Here is a 15,466-nt window from a genome sequence, read left to right on the forward strand (position 1 = left end):
AACACCGACCCTTCTGGTATAGGCGTTTTCTAGATGGCGCGGCCTGTCGCCTTCCAAGCTGCAATTGCCGAGTACACACAAAGCAGTATAGTGTACAGTGTTGTGTCATCCATAAGCGCGAGCCACCTGTTCCGTAGCGGCGTTCCGAGGATATATCCAAGACTACGAAGCGGAGGCGTCAGGACATCGCGAGGATAGTTACGACGACATGGTCGACCTGAGCGGCGGTCCCGAGGGCCCCATCGAGCACGGCTTTAGCAACGGCGTCTTTGTCATTCCCGCCGTCATCGTTATCAGCCTCTCCGGTATGTTGTTTTTGCTCTATTACTTCATTGATTATTTTTTTTAATAATATTTTTCTTGGTGTAAGGCTGACTATGGTAATCTTGTATCTCGTGTTATGCGCGTGGGGGGTGTCGTTTGGAAACTAGAACATCGATTGAGAGAAAAGGACGAAGAGGCTTGAGTTGAAAGACCGTGAAGAGCAATTACTTATTTTTGTTGCATACAATACCAGTCATGATTCTAAGAAAGAATCGCGCAAGTGGGGCTGATGCTTCTATAGGGGTTGCAGACGACTATCAAGGCTAGCTACTCAAGATCAGGGGCAGACTCCGCATAACCTCCATATAACATGTAACGCCGCATTCGAGGTTTCAGCGGCATGTAATTTGTTTCCATCAATAGGGAGGGATACAGCTCTCGTCATCGTTTTTATCATCATGCTTTTCGAAGATTATAGGAGTACGTGTAAATAGATGAGATATGATTGAGCCAAGTTATTATGTCGCCTGGTCTTGCTATATCCGACTCATTCTACTTGGCGATACGTCTATATAATAGGTATAATTGCGACCCTGTTATGTATAGTTCTGACGATGATAGAGAGGACTTGTTCATCCTACGTACATAATTTCGTGCGATATGTATTTTTGTGTACATAGCAGCAAATGTAGGGTAGATTGCATTGAGAGTTGTTATGTAGAGTTTGGTATAGACAATGCTGTGTGGACTTCGTGTTGGTCTTCTTTCGTTGTTTTGCTCATTAGTGAATTAAGTTGAACTATAATAATTTATCGACACTTGTTTTACAGTATATACTTAATTCACCGCTGTCAATGAGGGACATGTTGAGCAGTTCACTTGGTTTTCCATGTTCGACGTGTATTTTAAAATAATGCACATCAAATAATTCATTATGCAAACAAAGTGTGCAACTTGCTAAAGTTATTAATTTAAAAAAAAACTTGGAAAATCGATGAATAAAATGTCAGCTATACACTCATAACGTCGAGCCGTAATGTAACACCTCAAACTAAAATAATCTTTATAACCAAAACACATACAACGCATTACGCGCTTCAAAATACAAGTTCAACTACACTCATATGCTATATAATATAAGCTACAAACGGGTGCGCGCCTCTTCCCGCGGATTTTTCAAACCTCTCGAGCATCTCACCTCCGAGTCATTGACTCCTCTCTCCTTCTCTCTCGCTCGTATCCACTCCTCGTGCATCCCATCGGACACACATACGCGGAAGAATATAAGTGCGACCGCCACGTAGTACAGCTGCGGCTCCGTTATACATGTAGAAGCGGCTCCTCCAATCGGCGTAGCTTGGAAACGTGTAGTGCTGTGCCGGTCGCGTAAGCCAGTCAGCTCTGGATCACAAGAGACGCCGTATGTTAGTGTCCCATTCTTCAGGCCGTAGTGTAGCCACGTTTCTCTGTTGATCTCAGGTATGCCCGTACCTATGCGTACTTTTTTCTTTTATTTTATTCGCAATTGTGAATTGAGAGGTGGATCGATTGCCGAGGTTCGACCGTTAAGTTCGGAAGATGAAGTAAGCGTCGTTGGTTGGTTCCGCGATTGAAACTGCTGATTTTTGACATAAAGTCGAGCGTGAGATCGAATATAATGTAGATTTGAGGGAATAACGGTAGATCTGCACAACGCGGCGATATAATTTTCGCGACAGTCGTGAAAATTGATACGTTTTGCGTAAATTTTAACACAGTACGTTATACTCCTTTTATTACTGGGAAACACACCGACGCTTTATTTTTCTCGTATAAACTATGCGATTTTCACATGCAAGTATTTTCAATTCATGTACTTGAGAGAATGTGCGAAGCATCTCGATCGAGTATTGTATGATTTGATGAATGAAAGAGTCGCATAATTCAAGGCTGAATAATTCAATTCGTTTAGCGATCTTCGTATTTCGCGTTCCACGTATGCTTTTTACAATTCGTTTTACGGTTACTTATAATCGAAACGAAATTCGCTAACTGTTCTATTGGTTCAATTTATTGAAATGTTGAGCACAAAAAAGTCGCCTGTAATTAAAAATCGTTCAAGATTCAGCGAAAGCAGTCACAACATATGTACTAAAATGCCGCGTACTGACAACGACCGGTCTGTTCTCCTCTAAAGATAGACTATTACGCTATACTTGAAGCTACTAATTTATATATAGACATATAGCATACGCGAACTACACCAGATTGCAAAAATTCAAAAGTGACACGTTGCAAGCCTAATCTCAGCTATATACACAAGCATAAACTTCTCGAACGTTTTGCTTTAGAAATGTTGGTCAATAGTTAATGGGCGTGAGAGATAGAGAAACGAAATCTTTATCTTTTCGTTCGGTTCGGTTTCGTTAAGATTAACCGCGGCTTCTTAGGATATGCGGAACCGGTTTGATAACGACTACGTACATGGAGAATTGTTTTTGTAAAGATAATTGACAGGGCTTTTTTCCGTACGTGACGACTTTGTGGACTATCGCGTTGTTTGATTTTCATTGTTTTGATAGTTGCGATAATATCCGTTATTATTGCTGACATCGTCTTTTTCACCTACGAAAACATATGCATCAAATCGAAGTGGTTTCCAAGCTGCATTTATCGACAAACTAATTTACCGACCTATAATATAATCCACCTAGGCAATCAATCTCTCAATAACAAAATAAAATTCTAAAAAAAAAACACGAAACCAACACACGACCTTTAATGTCATCCAGAAAAGCCAAAAACCAAAGAAAGATGCTTTCGCTCCTGCTGCTGAGTCTGCGCTCTCTTCTGGTATCTGCATCGCCGGATGTCGATGATGACGGTGTGGGTATCGAGGACGAGGTGCCCAAGGGTGGCATCCCCTTCCCAGGTGGCAAGATGCCGAGTCCCGACGAGCTGCTAAAAATGCTGGACTCGATGTCCGGTCTCTCGGACGAGGACAAGGCTGCCCTACGCGCTGACCTTCTGAAGCAAGCCCAGGGCGGTGCAGGAGCTTTTGAAGAGGAGGCTTCCCAGCACCTCGCCACGTCGTTTTTCACGTCTCAGCTGTTCATCCTGTTGGCTATGCTGACCATCATCAGTTTGATCTTTGGTAATTTCAATGGTTCTGGTGGTATAAAGGGAGATTAGTATGATGGTTGCAACTATTTTTCCGATCCAGTTCATTTGACAGTTAGAAATTTAACAAGCATTTCTCAAATATTATTTCATTGACCGCAGAAGTCACGACTTGTTCACCCTGAACATCAGATGTCGAAAGAATCATTGCATGTCTATTACATCCGACCTCGAGTTTATTTTTAATTTCCGTAATCGAACAGCCAAATCGCTAACTTATTTTTCTTTTATATTATCAATATGGGATTACGAGTGAGAGATACGCAGCCGCACATAATAAGACGTTACGTAACGGTTATACACACAATGTATATACATACATAAAGCTGGATGGCTATCAGGCGCTGGTATTGACATTCGACCAAATAATCTAATCAGTTGCTCGTTGGTCTTGGGTGATTTCGAAGACTACAGTGTGTCAATCTTATTCGGGCATTGTTCTTTTTTTGGTCTTCTCTGTGAATATAACGCGGTTATTGCCGAATCTTCGTTAATCAAGTAATCAAGCTCTTTATCGCAAATATCCGCACTAGTAAATAAGTCGATTTTCAAGTGCCCGCAAAAATGTTGGAAGATGAGTTGCTACAAAAGAAGCACGGTCTGACGGAAGTTGTCAAAAAAAAAATTGATCGACTTGCTGAAGAAATACAAAAATATGGACGAGGAAGGAAAGCGCGAATTCCTCTTTAACATCCGGGATACTCTCAAGAAGCAGCAGAACAAATACATGTCTCCTCGGTCGAATTTGATGGATACGTTCGGTGGTTATTGGGCGTTAATTATCGCAGTGGTTCTGCTTATTTTTGTTATCGGTAGGCGATGCTTGGGTGGCTCGAAGCTATTCGTCATTTTCTTAATTGTACTAGATTCTTCTTGCAACTCGTACATCGTCGACGACATTTGTTGCATAATGTAGTAAAATAGTATATTGTCTGCGAAATTCGAAAATGTCGTTACGTCACGTAACTTTATACGCTGGATTTCAGATCAGCAATTTCGTCGATTTTATGCATATCATAGATCTTTTTCACTATAATATATAAGTTAAACACGAAGCACTAGATATTACAGCTATTTAGTCAACTATATCCACCATTTATATTAGAATCTTTCTAAAATGAGATTCTCACACAGTCAAATCACATTGAAGAACAAATTTCATATCATTAACATGGTTACGAGCGAGATATACAGCCGCACATAATAATATACACAATGTATACAGACATATAGTTATATAGAGGTATCGGTCGCCGGAATCGGCATACGCAGGCCAATAATCTATCAGTTGCTTGTTGGTCTTCGGTGATTTCGGAGACTGCAGTTTGTCGATCGTATTCGGTCATTATTCTTTATTTTTTTAGTCTTCTCAGTCAATGTGAAAATAACGCGATTATTGTCGAAGCTTCGTTAAATAAGTAATCGATCTCTTTATGATAAATTTAACATCGCAGAATAAGTCGTAACTAAGTATTCGCGAAAATGTCGGAAGGCGACATGTTTAAAGAGATCACAGAGCATCGCGACGAGCTGTCGGATGATGCCCAACGAAAAATCGTCGAACAGTGGGAAATTTTGGTATATTTATGGATAAAATTCCTGAGTATTTAGAACAAAAACTTGCTGCGATCAAATGAAAATTCGTTTGTAACAAGTTTTGTTCATAAATATACGAAAATTTCCCATCGGGATACTTTCAAGGGCAGCTGAAGAAATACGTTTCTACTCAGTATAATTGGATGGATGTGCTCAACAGTTTATGTGTGTTACTCATAGCAGTGGTTCTGTTTATTTTTGTTTTTGGTAGGCAATGCTTGAAAAAATGTTTGTCACTTTTCATTGTTTATTTCATTATTTGAAAATCACAATCGTACTAGATTCTTCTTGCAGTACGTACATCGAATGCAGCACAAGTTAAAGAATTATGCAAGTTAATGGAAACATTTGTAAAAACATTAGTTTATTTATTTTCTGCAAAATTGTATGTACAAATGAAGAGCGCGTTTTTAACCACATAACTTTTTACACTGGGTTGTGGTTCAGCAATTTTATTGACTTTATATACACATCATAAATAGATATCTGTACCACTGACACGTTGAGGACAAAGCGCTAGATATTACAGCTACTTAATCAATTTTCCTCTATTTATGTTTAGATCTATTTAGAAAGATGCTCTCATGTCATCATATCAAATTCGTTACTGTCGTTATAGCCGTTTATTAACTGCACATGAGATACAAAATTGCAAACAATTTATTGTTCAGCATTACAATGTCTTTCTAATTTGTATTTCTTTTTTTCAGTGTTCTTCGGTTATAAGCTGTACAAAAGTCTTTCGGAACGTGAAAGGAAAAGGGAAGAGAAGAAGAAAAACAAACAGATGAAGAAGAAGAAGTAGATAAAAGTCGAGTTTTTTTTTTAATTGAATGTTTTGTGTGAACTGATGTTGCATTTTCGATAAAAATTTATGCAACAGTGACTGGTGTACAATAAAACAACATTCCTTATATTTAATTTTAACAATATTTTGTTATTAAAGATGCATATATTTATAAGAAATCTTGTTCGTTTTATTGTGTTCTTCACCCTCAAAAGCAAATAAAAAGAATTCGAGGTATTGTTGGTAAACTATAAAAAACGAAATTTAGCACAAAAAGTTTATTGTGCCAAGCATGATAAGCACATAATATGGTTGCGAATGTTCTAGGAGTCAACCTTACTCCATCCTGTCGTTGTATCATGCAATACTTGATTATTACATAAAATAAAGGGAGACCCTCGAAATAGAGAAAAAATAATAATTTTATAACCCATGCACTTATCTACTCTATCGTAAATTCGATCCATTTTTTTTCTTTTTTATTTTATTAAACGTAAAAAATAATTCAGTGAATCGCATATTAAAATATTTGTGCGTAACAATGTGTACATAACTCATATTCCAGTACAATGAGAATAATTATAAGGCATTCACATATCACGGTCGTGCCTAATATAAATTCAAGAAACTAACTGCCTAGTTTTACATATGCATATGCTTACATACTGATTGGCACATTTTAGAAATGTATTATTTTATTATTTTAAATTCTGTATGAACTATTCCACTACATCCGCAACGATCTAAGGACTTTTGTGATCATTACTACATATTAATATAATACATAAAAAATATCACTTTCTTTCTCATTTTTTTATCCCACTTCGTGCCTGGCACGGTTTCGTTTTCAAAATGTTTCTGCGTATAATTTTGTCAGGTCACGTCGTTTGAAACGCGTACATATCGACAACTACAATAAACAATATAAATAACAAATAAGACTTCTGAAAAAAGATAAGCGCAAAGATCTAGTTAACAATGTCTACAATTCCATAAGATTAAGTGTAATGCAATATTTTCTTGCATATTAACATATTAAAAAAATTAACACAAGCTTCCTTTTTATCTAAACGTATATAAAAGGCCAATGATTGCTTATCAAAAAATAACTAAAAATAAAAAGAAAACAAAAGATACCCATTATTTTTTAAAACGTCACTTCAATTCCGTATTTAGCAATCACGTATCACTCATCCCTCGTTATTCTTTCTTATGAAAAAAAGCTATAACAAAAAAAGTTTCAAAAGTGGAGTTCGACTAGAGGAATATGTCTAGTGAAAACAATAATTATAGATCTTGATCCTCCGTCTAGTTCCAAGCGTTTACCGAAACAACTCGTTTTGTCGCAGTGTAACCTCGAGAATCGAATTATCGCGTTAACACAGCTTTTACATGTAAATTTACTCTACACATGAGTTTTGCAGCGTTCGCGCATGGAAGTCTCATCCTGTTGTGAACAGCTGTTGGGCTCCTCCTAGTGTAAGGCCACTCAATGAGATGAGGGCTTTAATAGAAGTTTGTAACGATCAGTGCCGGGTTCTGGAAAGAAGTAATGAAAATCAATTAATATCAAAAAAGAAAGTTTTAAAAAGCTAGTTAAAAAAGTAATATTCAAAAAGAAATATCTCGACTTTACTCGAGTTTATACCCGCTTGAGTCGCAACTCGAACCAATTTATAGTCAGTCGAGCGACTGGTAACCTTTGCAGAGGTTCAACAAACTTTACAAACATCAGACATCCAACAAAATAGAACATTTTAATAATTTTAAAAGCTAATCAATTAGAGCCCAACTCACCCTTGATAGTCTCCACGACGAACATGCTCTCGTCCTTCATATTAGCGATGAGCTCGTTGGTGACGAGCACGTGTATGCCCTGCGGTCCAAGTACCATGACCGAGTGCAGTCTCTCGTGCGGCAGATTCAAGGCAGCCAAGAGTTTGCTCGTGAGCGTGCCGATGCTGAGGCTCTCGAGGTAGACGGCTCGCCAGACGCCACCGCCGGCACCGTTACCAGCTTCTACGGCGAAGTAGAGGCTGAGCTTCGGCTGGGGCGCCTTGGCGTGCAATGCATTGAAAAGCCTGATGCCATCGGCAAGGCCGCAGATCTGGATGAGGTCATCGCGTGACAGGCGCAGGATGTCCGAAGCCGAGAAGCTGGCGAAGGTCGACTCGAAGGCGTGGAAGCGCCGGGCTCGAAGCCAGCTGCTCGTTTGCGCGGCATTTGCGTCGGCTGGTAGCTCGTTAAAACAAGGCGGTACCTGTTGAATGATATTTCAATTGTATTAAATATACTTTGATTGTGTCGATAAACAGTCAAATTGTCGGTAAAACAGTGTCCAAGTGTAGGACAAAATGAAAATACTAACGATGATCTCAGGGCAATTCTGTTCAGGTAGAATTGCAGCAGGAGAGGGCAGGGCCGGGGCTGCGCCAATATCTTCTTTGACGGTCTCCGGTGCGGGAACTATAGGCACTATGCTCGGATTAGTTGGCAGGGCTAGAGGCGCTGCTACGGGAGAGGAACTGCCGCTTATGGCTGCTCGGCTCTGGGGAGATCTGCGATATAAAATAAAAGGAAAAAAATGATAAACATTCGTTGATAATTATTCAACTATTAGAATCACGAGTTACCGGAACTGAATGTCTATGGCGATGATAAAATCGCGAACCCGAGTCACGCAAAGTCAAACACACGAGGGAAATTGAATTTATTCAAAAGCGCAAACAACAACGCCTGTAACCGGTTGGCTCTAGTTCCAGCGCAAATACCAATCCTCCAAAATAAATATCTATTCGCAAGACAGTATATAAGCCGCGCCTTATACCTATAATACGCGCAAGTGGAAAAACAAAATAACGAGCGTATCTCTCAACGAAGATAGCCGTCGTTTAAAAGACGACGCGGCGACCTCTTGAACGGGCAGTGTCAGTGCGACGTCCGAATTAAAACGAGTTTACTCTCATTAAGAAGTTAGTCGTCTCATTAACGAAGCGTATACGTATAACGACGAGGCTCGAGTCGCGCGCGAAGTTTTCCCGAGAGCAAAGTCCGAGAGGCTGCAACGAGTGACCGCATTTTTCTTTTCTCTAGCTACTCTCTATCCTTTTTTTCAACCAAGCTGGTCACGTTGCAAGAATGTTTTTCGTTCGCTCTAGATTCACACCAGATATAGTCGCACGTGCACGACAGTCAGAGTTCGAGTTGCGTTGTAATTTACCAAAAGCTTACGATAAAGCGCGAATTTCGAAATGATAAAGCAATCGCTGCACATTCGTATACTCTAAACGAATGGAATAGTTTGCGCGCGCGCATGTGCAGGGAATGGTCGTTATTGTGGCTTTTTTCACTTGACGCGAAAGATCGGTTAATCGACGCTGCTTAGAATGTAGATTTCATTCCACGATTGATTCAGCTTATGAACGACTTTGTAGTCAAGCCTATATTCTAATTTTAAGCGACGCTCCGTCGTCACTGAACTGCTGCGGCGATTCGGTTTTAACGCGAGCAGAATTTTAAGATTAAAATCGTTTTATCCAAAAAATATGAGGTACTATTGGAATCTTCGTGAAATTCGTTCGCGCCTTCTGACAGCAGGCGCCAAGATTGGCCGTAATTTTCTAAACGCGCTTGTGAATAATGCATAAATTTAAAGAAGATTGAACGATTTGTATATTTCGAGTAAGTGCTCTTGTTGACCGTTACGCAGAAAAACCGCGATGGATACCCCAGTCTCAAGACTGTAAGTATTTGAAGGATCCATAATTAAAGAAGATCCTTACGCATCGATAGCCTTGAGCCGTGGTTGTAGTTTGACAGCGAGGGTGCGCGTGTCGATCCTCTTGAATCCGCCAATGCGTCTGCGCTGATTGCGACTTCGAATAACAAGACTGACAAGTCCGCCACGTCCGAACGGCGGTCTCGGTGGCGAGGCCCGAGATTGGCTGGGCAGCGCGTGGACGAATCTCGCGACCACCTCTACGTTAGAGCTGGCACTGCTGACCGTCACCTCATGCTCGAACAGATAGGCCAGACAATTCTTGGCTGTGGGTCGCTGCTGCCTTAGCGTCCAGCGGCTCCGCAGGTCCCAATGAGGCTTGTTTAACATAATCTTTTCGGTGATCGATCGAGACCAGTCTTGACTTAGCTTATGCTGCGTTTGCTCGCGTCGACGCGACTCTCTTATGTTTCTTCTATTGCTTTTCGATGCTAGTCTCGCGTACAGTGAGACTAGTCTAAATTTCTAGTCTTGACTTTTGTAATCTTGAATAACTTTATCTAGACACGCTGTCTTCTTACTTCTAGGTTTAAGCATTTATTCTCACGGAAATTTTACTCTTCTCGTTCTCGTATCATAACAGTCTTAAGACTAGGCTAGCAGATCTCTCGCACTTGACTCCTCTTCAGTTTAATATCCGAAAATTCTAGAATCCTCTTTTCGACTATCTTTCTCGTCTCAAGACAGCGAAAAATTATCTTTTTCCGTCGCGTGATCTCCTCTCTGTATCTCCTAGCGATTTACAGTCAGTGTCAAGACTGGCTCTTGAGATCCATCTAAATTGCGAAGTCTTCACTGCTCGCCGATACTGTAACGAGCGTCGACGACGTCTGGCCGAGTCATCGGTCAGATGCTCCTGCCATGGAACACAGAAAAAAATTCGTCTTCTCCCAAGATTAGCTTAAAAATTCTCCGATTCAGTCTTCTAGTCAAGGAACTTGTTTAAATCTACCGAAAGCCCTTTAAAAAATTCTACCACGTATATCTCCTTTCTTTTTGCTTGTGTACAGGCAAAACGATATGCTCGCGGTATGCTCGAGTAAATTCAAAATATGAAATGGATCTTATCCGTCAAGCGACAAAAAGTGCTCGTATAGTCTTGATAATGACTACCGTTCCGCTGCGATCCATTTCGTTCGACGCCTGGCTTTGCTCTCTATCTCGATCGCGAGACTCCGGCAAATAATGGGACCTTCGACTCACAATAGCAGGTGTTTCCACCTTCGTATGTACAGCAGTAGCAGCCGGTGTTTTTGAACTCTCGCGTGCGTCCGGTTAGAGGCAGTTATATACGCAGCCAGCAAAGAACTGGATATCTCCAGAGATGTACAGAGTCTCTGCGGTCCCTGCGAATTTCCTCGACTATTGGCTCGACTCCTTTCTTTTTGTAGCTCCTCGTCTCATTCTCTCTCTCCTCTGTTCACGGCAAGGCCCTCCTCCCTTTCCTCGCGGCAGCCGGTGCGACAGTTTGATGAAGATGATGCAACCTTAGACTCGTTACTTCCCTTTAAGTAGAGATATGGCAGTTTTGGAAGTGGGGGTCTGGCCGCTTATCTCGGCGCTCTACATTTTTGATTCCTCGACTGCAGCAAGAACACAGTCGCGTCTTGTTAGCCCAACAAATCAAGTACCAGGATAGCAGTCGAAGTTGATAAACGCATTCGCAGAACTCGAAGAAGTACGCCTCTGTGACACTATCAGAACTCGCGGGAACTCGGAACAACGTAAAACCAGCACCCTGGAACGTCTCTTCTTCTCCTGGTCTCCTCGTTGAACTCGGTCATCATGATATATATTTCGTTTACAGCGAAGAGGACAAAGCGGAGATCGTGATTTAAATATATGTCCGTCTCTGTGTAGGCGCGTATGACTTTTTATATTAAAAATATAGTTATCGGCACACAACAAACGCCCCGGCAGCGTCAGCTCAGCTCCCCGGCGGCCAGGCTACTCGTCATCTGCTGCGTCGATGATCCTGTAGCGGGAGAAGTGCCTTCGTGGCTACGCCGCTGCTAAGCTTCAGCTGTTTCGAGGTATATCGCTGAGCTGGGCAGCTTGCTGCTGAGCTGCTGACAAAGGCCGTTGCTGGCGGGACCATTCCAGTAGCCTGCGCTTACGCTCAGCTGATGCGCTTCCACTAATAATCCTCGACGGCGCGTCGATTTGCAAATTATTCCTCTAGCAGTAGGCTCTTTTCTCGCTTCTTCTTCTTATTTTTGTACTCTATCTGCGGTCTGCTGTTACAGCAGCTGGTTATTATACGTCTGCTGGAGGAGAGAGCTCGGTGGGATTATAGTCTGCGACGCACTGGATGCAAACAAAGTAATCAGTCGATTAGCGGAAGGACAAGAGGTCGATCTTCGCTTAACTTGCGTACTAAGTACTGATACTACTTCTGCCGATGTCTAATACGAAACGATCCAGCGGGTCCTTCCGGGATTTTCATGGCGCGTGCGTGATCGCGTGGGTGTATGCTCTGGCGGGAGAATTCGAAAATTCAAAAATGAATTCGATGAATCGCTGATGTATATTATTTATATACACGCGCACTCGTATCACACACCGCACACTGTATGCTGCTCGAACGCACTGCTATTTATAAACGCTGCGGGCGCTCTCTAAAGCGGCCTAGCGGTAGATCATGTCTGCGACTTTCTCATTCCCTCTTTCTCTCCCGCGCTCTCTTGATACACACTGCGTCTCTCACTCTCTCTCTCTCTCTCTCTCTCTCTCTCTCTCTCTCTCTTCCTCTGGGTTTACGCAACTTGGCGCAACGAATACTTTAACAACAACGAGCGCGCTCAAACGATAGAGGAGAGAATGTCGAACGCTGTGATGCAGCTGCAGTAAGTATATAAGTGAAAGGCTCGATCGGCGTCGCGACACGAACTGAGCGAAGCCAATAAAAGCGGCACGCACTAAGCCGCCGTGCCTCCCCGCCGTTGCGACTCTGCATCGCTCTATATAGGTATATACTTATACACTAGATTTGTGCATGTATGTGTGCGCGTCGTTCCCCCTTCGCCGCGCAGTCGGGCTAAGGCCGGTTCGAGCCAGTTTCGCTCGAGCCGCTGCTGTTCGGACGACTCCCACCGTCGTCTCTCTCTCTCTCTCTCTCTCTCTCTCTCTCCATCTCTCTCTCTCTCCCTCTCTCTCTCGTGCCTATGCCTTCTTGTTATTGTAGGTGGACGGATATTTCGCGAGTGTCTTAACTTACCGATTCGGCTCGATCGTTGACACTATTTGCGCTGCACGGAATTCTGTGCATAGGGAAAAACGGAGCAACGTTGCGATTTTTAATACAGAGAATTAATTTTAGGAGTTCGGGGATCTCGTACTGGAAAAAACCAGACGCGATACTGGATTTTCTTTCGATTCAGGGAAAATGTCGAATTTGGTATAAGGCCTACGTGACTTTATTGTCTACACTCGAAACTTGTAGGCATTCTCGAACTTATAACGTCCGCGGATGTGTCTGGATAAACTGGTGTCCGAGAAGGAAATCAATGCTTATATGCCAGTTTTTCACGAAAAGAGTTTATTGTTCCCTCAAAGGCACAAGACTGTCCACATCGAACTTGCGAGTGAGCGGATGAATCACGTTGTTTTCTCTTTCTTTTGCTTTGATACAATAGAAAGATGCACTGAACAAAGTGCGTGCCTTTATGACATGAGTTCGTCCTAAATGAGTCAACAGTTTATCCAAATATCATCGACTTGGGATAAATTTGTATCATAGCGCAAAACAAATTGTTTAGTCGACAGTCGATGATCTTATAACACAATGCTGTGCCTATATACACAAGGTCACCTCGACCTCGATCTCCTCGACTTTATAGCTTCCGTATTTTTCGCGTTTGCGTTGACCCGCGTCGTTTGATTTTTTTGTACATCATAAGTGACAGCTTTTTATGAGGCTTTGCTATAAACGTGTTTGAACTTTGGATGTCCGTTTTATAGTCGAGCTTTGATCTCTTGCAGACGTAAAGCACAATGTTATTGTCTCGCTATTTCTCCGGCTGTAACCACTTAACTTTACGAAGCTTCTGATCACGCGATCAAACCAGACTTTATATTTTTGTACTAATAAAAATTATATACAATTCTGCGGCTGATCATTTGTGTTTGTTCGAAGCGCATCTATTCCTTCGTAAGACTCGAGCCAAAACTTTCGGCCGAAATTTACGCGACTAGATTTTGGCATCTATTCCACCACCTCTCGAAAGGAGATTGTTTACTTTCGTGTTCGGCTGTTTGACTATAATTCAAGTCCAATAGTACTATTATGAACGCTCGCTACGCGATATAACGACATAATGAAAATAAACTCGTTTTATCGTATTTGATTATTTATCCTTTTACCCCGCACAAGGAAATCTTGAAAAATTCAATCACTTCCTACTGAAGCCTTTTCGAGAGAAAAGAAATCAATTATACTAAAGCAGTACCTCATAAAGATGACGAACGCATCAATCTTAACCACAGCTTGTCGCGAGATCAATTGCCTGGCGTCGCACTCGCGAAACATTGTCTTCAACTACAGCGTATAGATTTATCTTGAATGAAAAAAGGAGAGAAAGAAGAACGATATCATCTACGAAGAGCAAAGCTTGCATCGAATTAAGTGTGCGATTTCCCGTACCGGTATCGATTTTGTTCTATGGATTATTTTTAACTGTATAATCGTATTATTAATATAGAACTTTTTGCAAAAGTAGAATTCCTAGCAATGTAAAGACTCGAACAATATTCTGAAATTGTCAGTGATTAAGTAAATTAACCACAGACAAAGAAAATAAACCAACGCAATGAACGCATAATTATGACACAAGCACAAATCTCATGTTTTCTCGCTCGTACCGACGAAGGATGCGGAAGCGACCGCTCATTCAAATTGCCCCTGAACGTAAACTTTATAATTCAGCGTATTCACGCGCGCTTATGTCACGCATCTTATAAAACTATTAAAATTTCAAAACGAGCTTCGCAAAATCCACGGGATCGATCTATGAACGTATTATACATATTCAAGAAACGCGCTGTCGGTTTTAGTTATCATTTCAAGCGAAGCGATGGCTTTTCTCACCTCAACCGGTGCATACTACCGGTTTCCGTGAAAAACTGACGGCTGGACTTTATCGCTCCGAGTTTCGCAAGCCATATACATATACATACATTTTTCGTTTATTTTCTTTTTATTTCATACAAATTTTTGTCGAGTCTTCCATCAAGTTGAGACACTTTGTTTCACGGGTATTTTTTTCTCGTTGCTCATTGGCACAATTGCATTTCGTCTTGATTTGCTTCCAAGTATAGAACTGGTTAGTCGGATTGAGCGAGATTCACTTTGCTTTTGTTTTGCTACTGCTGCTGCTGCTACATACGGTGCTGACCGGCAATTTTCCACGTTCAGAGAGAATGAATCTCACTCTATTTTTATAAATTTTCTCGATTAAAGTGTGATTTGTGTCTAAAATACACAAACTTCCTGGATCACCTAAGTCAAAAGTACAGAAAAGCCGGCTCATGTTTGCGGGCGAAATAATACTGTACGAGGGTCTATTTCGAGTCCGCGAAAAGGGGACGAGAGAAGAGCGCGAAACTCGAGAGTTGCGCAACGCGCGTTTGTGCAGCTCGAGTTGCAAATATGATTATTTCTTTTCTATACCGAGCGGAAAATTATTCGGTTTATTTTATACTGAACAATTTGATTCAACAAGACGTTCGCTCGATAAGAAAGCCAAACGCAAGCTCTCGCAACAGCGCATCCGAATGTATTCCGCGCTAACCGGAACGCGTAGGGTTTGCGGTTACATCACGCTCGAAGCTTCCAAGCGACCGGGCCGTTGAGCGCTGCGTAGCGGATTTTTCCGGATAATCGA

General features: G+C 41.7%; 2 protein-coding genes and 1 long non-coding RNA gene across 10 annotated transcripts in view; 2 read left to right on the forward strand and 1 right to left on the reverse strand.

Moving 5' to 3' along the window:
• Positions 1–6,210, forward strand: LOC100119605. Of its 2 annotated transcripts, XM_001600265.6 has the most exons (3): positions 1,539–1,743; positions 3,036–3,397; positions 5,730–5,985. In XM_001600265.6, exons 2-3 carry the CDS (start codon positions 3,058–3,060, stop codon positions 5,822–5,824), a joined length of 435 nt encoding a protein of 144 aa, XP_001600315.1. In that variant the 5' UTR covers positions 1,539–1,743; positions 3,036–3,057; the 3' UTR covers positions 5,825–5,985. The 2 variants fall into 2 exon arrangements, with proteins under 2 accessions (XP_016840467.1, XP_001600315.1); XM_016984978.3 differs by lacking the exons at positions 1,539–1,743; positions 3,036–3,397 and adding an exon at positions 1–305 and having other exon boundaries at positions 5,730–6,210.
• LOC116738575 lies at positions 4,705–5,985 on the forward strand. The gene is made up of 3 exons (XR_004344905.1): positions 4,705–5,001; positions 5,130–5,226; positions 5,301–5,985. It is a non-coding gene; the product is annotated as an uncharacterized LOC116738575 (long non-coding RNA).
• The window catches only part of LOC100678262 (transcription factor CP2-like protein 1), a 23,185-nt gene continuing 13,081 nt past the window's right edge, over positions 5,363–15,466 (reverse strand). For all 7 annotated transcript variants that reach the window (XM_031929142.2, XM_032599556.1, XM_032599558.1 and 4 more), the window contains 3 exons: positions 8,175–8,364; positions 7,604–8,066; positions 5,363–7,345 (listed from right to left, as the gene is read on the reverse strand). In XM_031929142.2, coding sequence (XP_031785002.1) covers positions 7,296–7,345; positions 7,604–8,066; positions 8,175–8,364 — 703 coding nt within the window. In that variant the 3' untranslated portion in view covers positions 5,363–7,295. The remainder of the gene's footprint in view (positions 7,346–7,603; positions 8,067–8,174; positions 8,365–15,466) is intronic.

This window comes from Nasonia vitripennis, chromosome 4 (genome assembly GCF_009193385.2).
Source record: "Nasonia vitripennis strain AsymCx chromosome 4, Nvit_psr_1.1, whole genome shotgun sequence".
Lineage (NCBI taxonomy): Eukaryota > Metazoa > Arthropoda > Insecta > Hymenoptera > Pteromalidae > Nasonia > Nasonia vitripennis.

Excerpts from the sequence above, each read along its gene's own strand:
- LOC100119605 (XM_001600265.6), top strand. The coding sequence starts at position 3,058 with ATGCTTTCGCTCCTGCTGCTGAGTCTGCGCTCTCTTCTGGTATCTGCA. Across the intron at positions 3,398-5,729 it reads CATCATCAGTTTGATCTTTG|TGTTCTTCGGTTATAAGCTG; the intron begins GTAATTTCAATG and ends TCTTTTTTTCAG.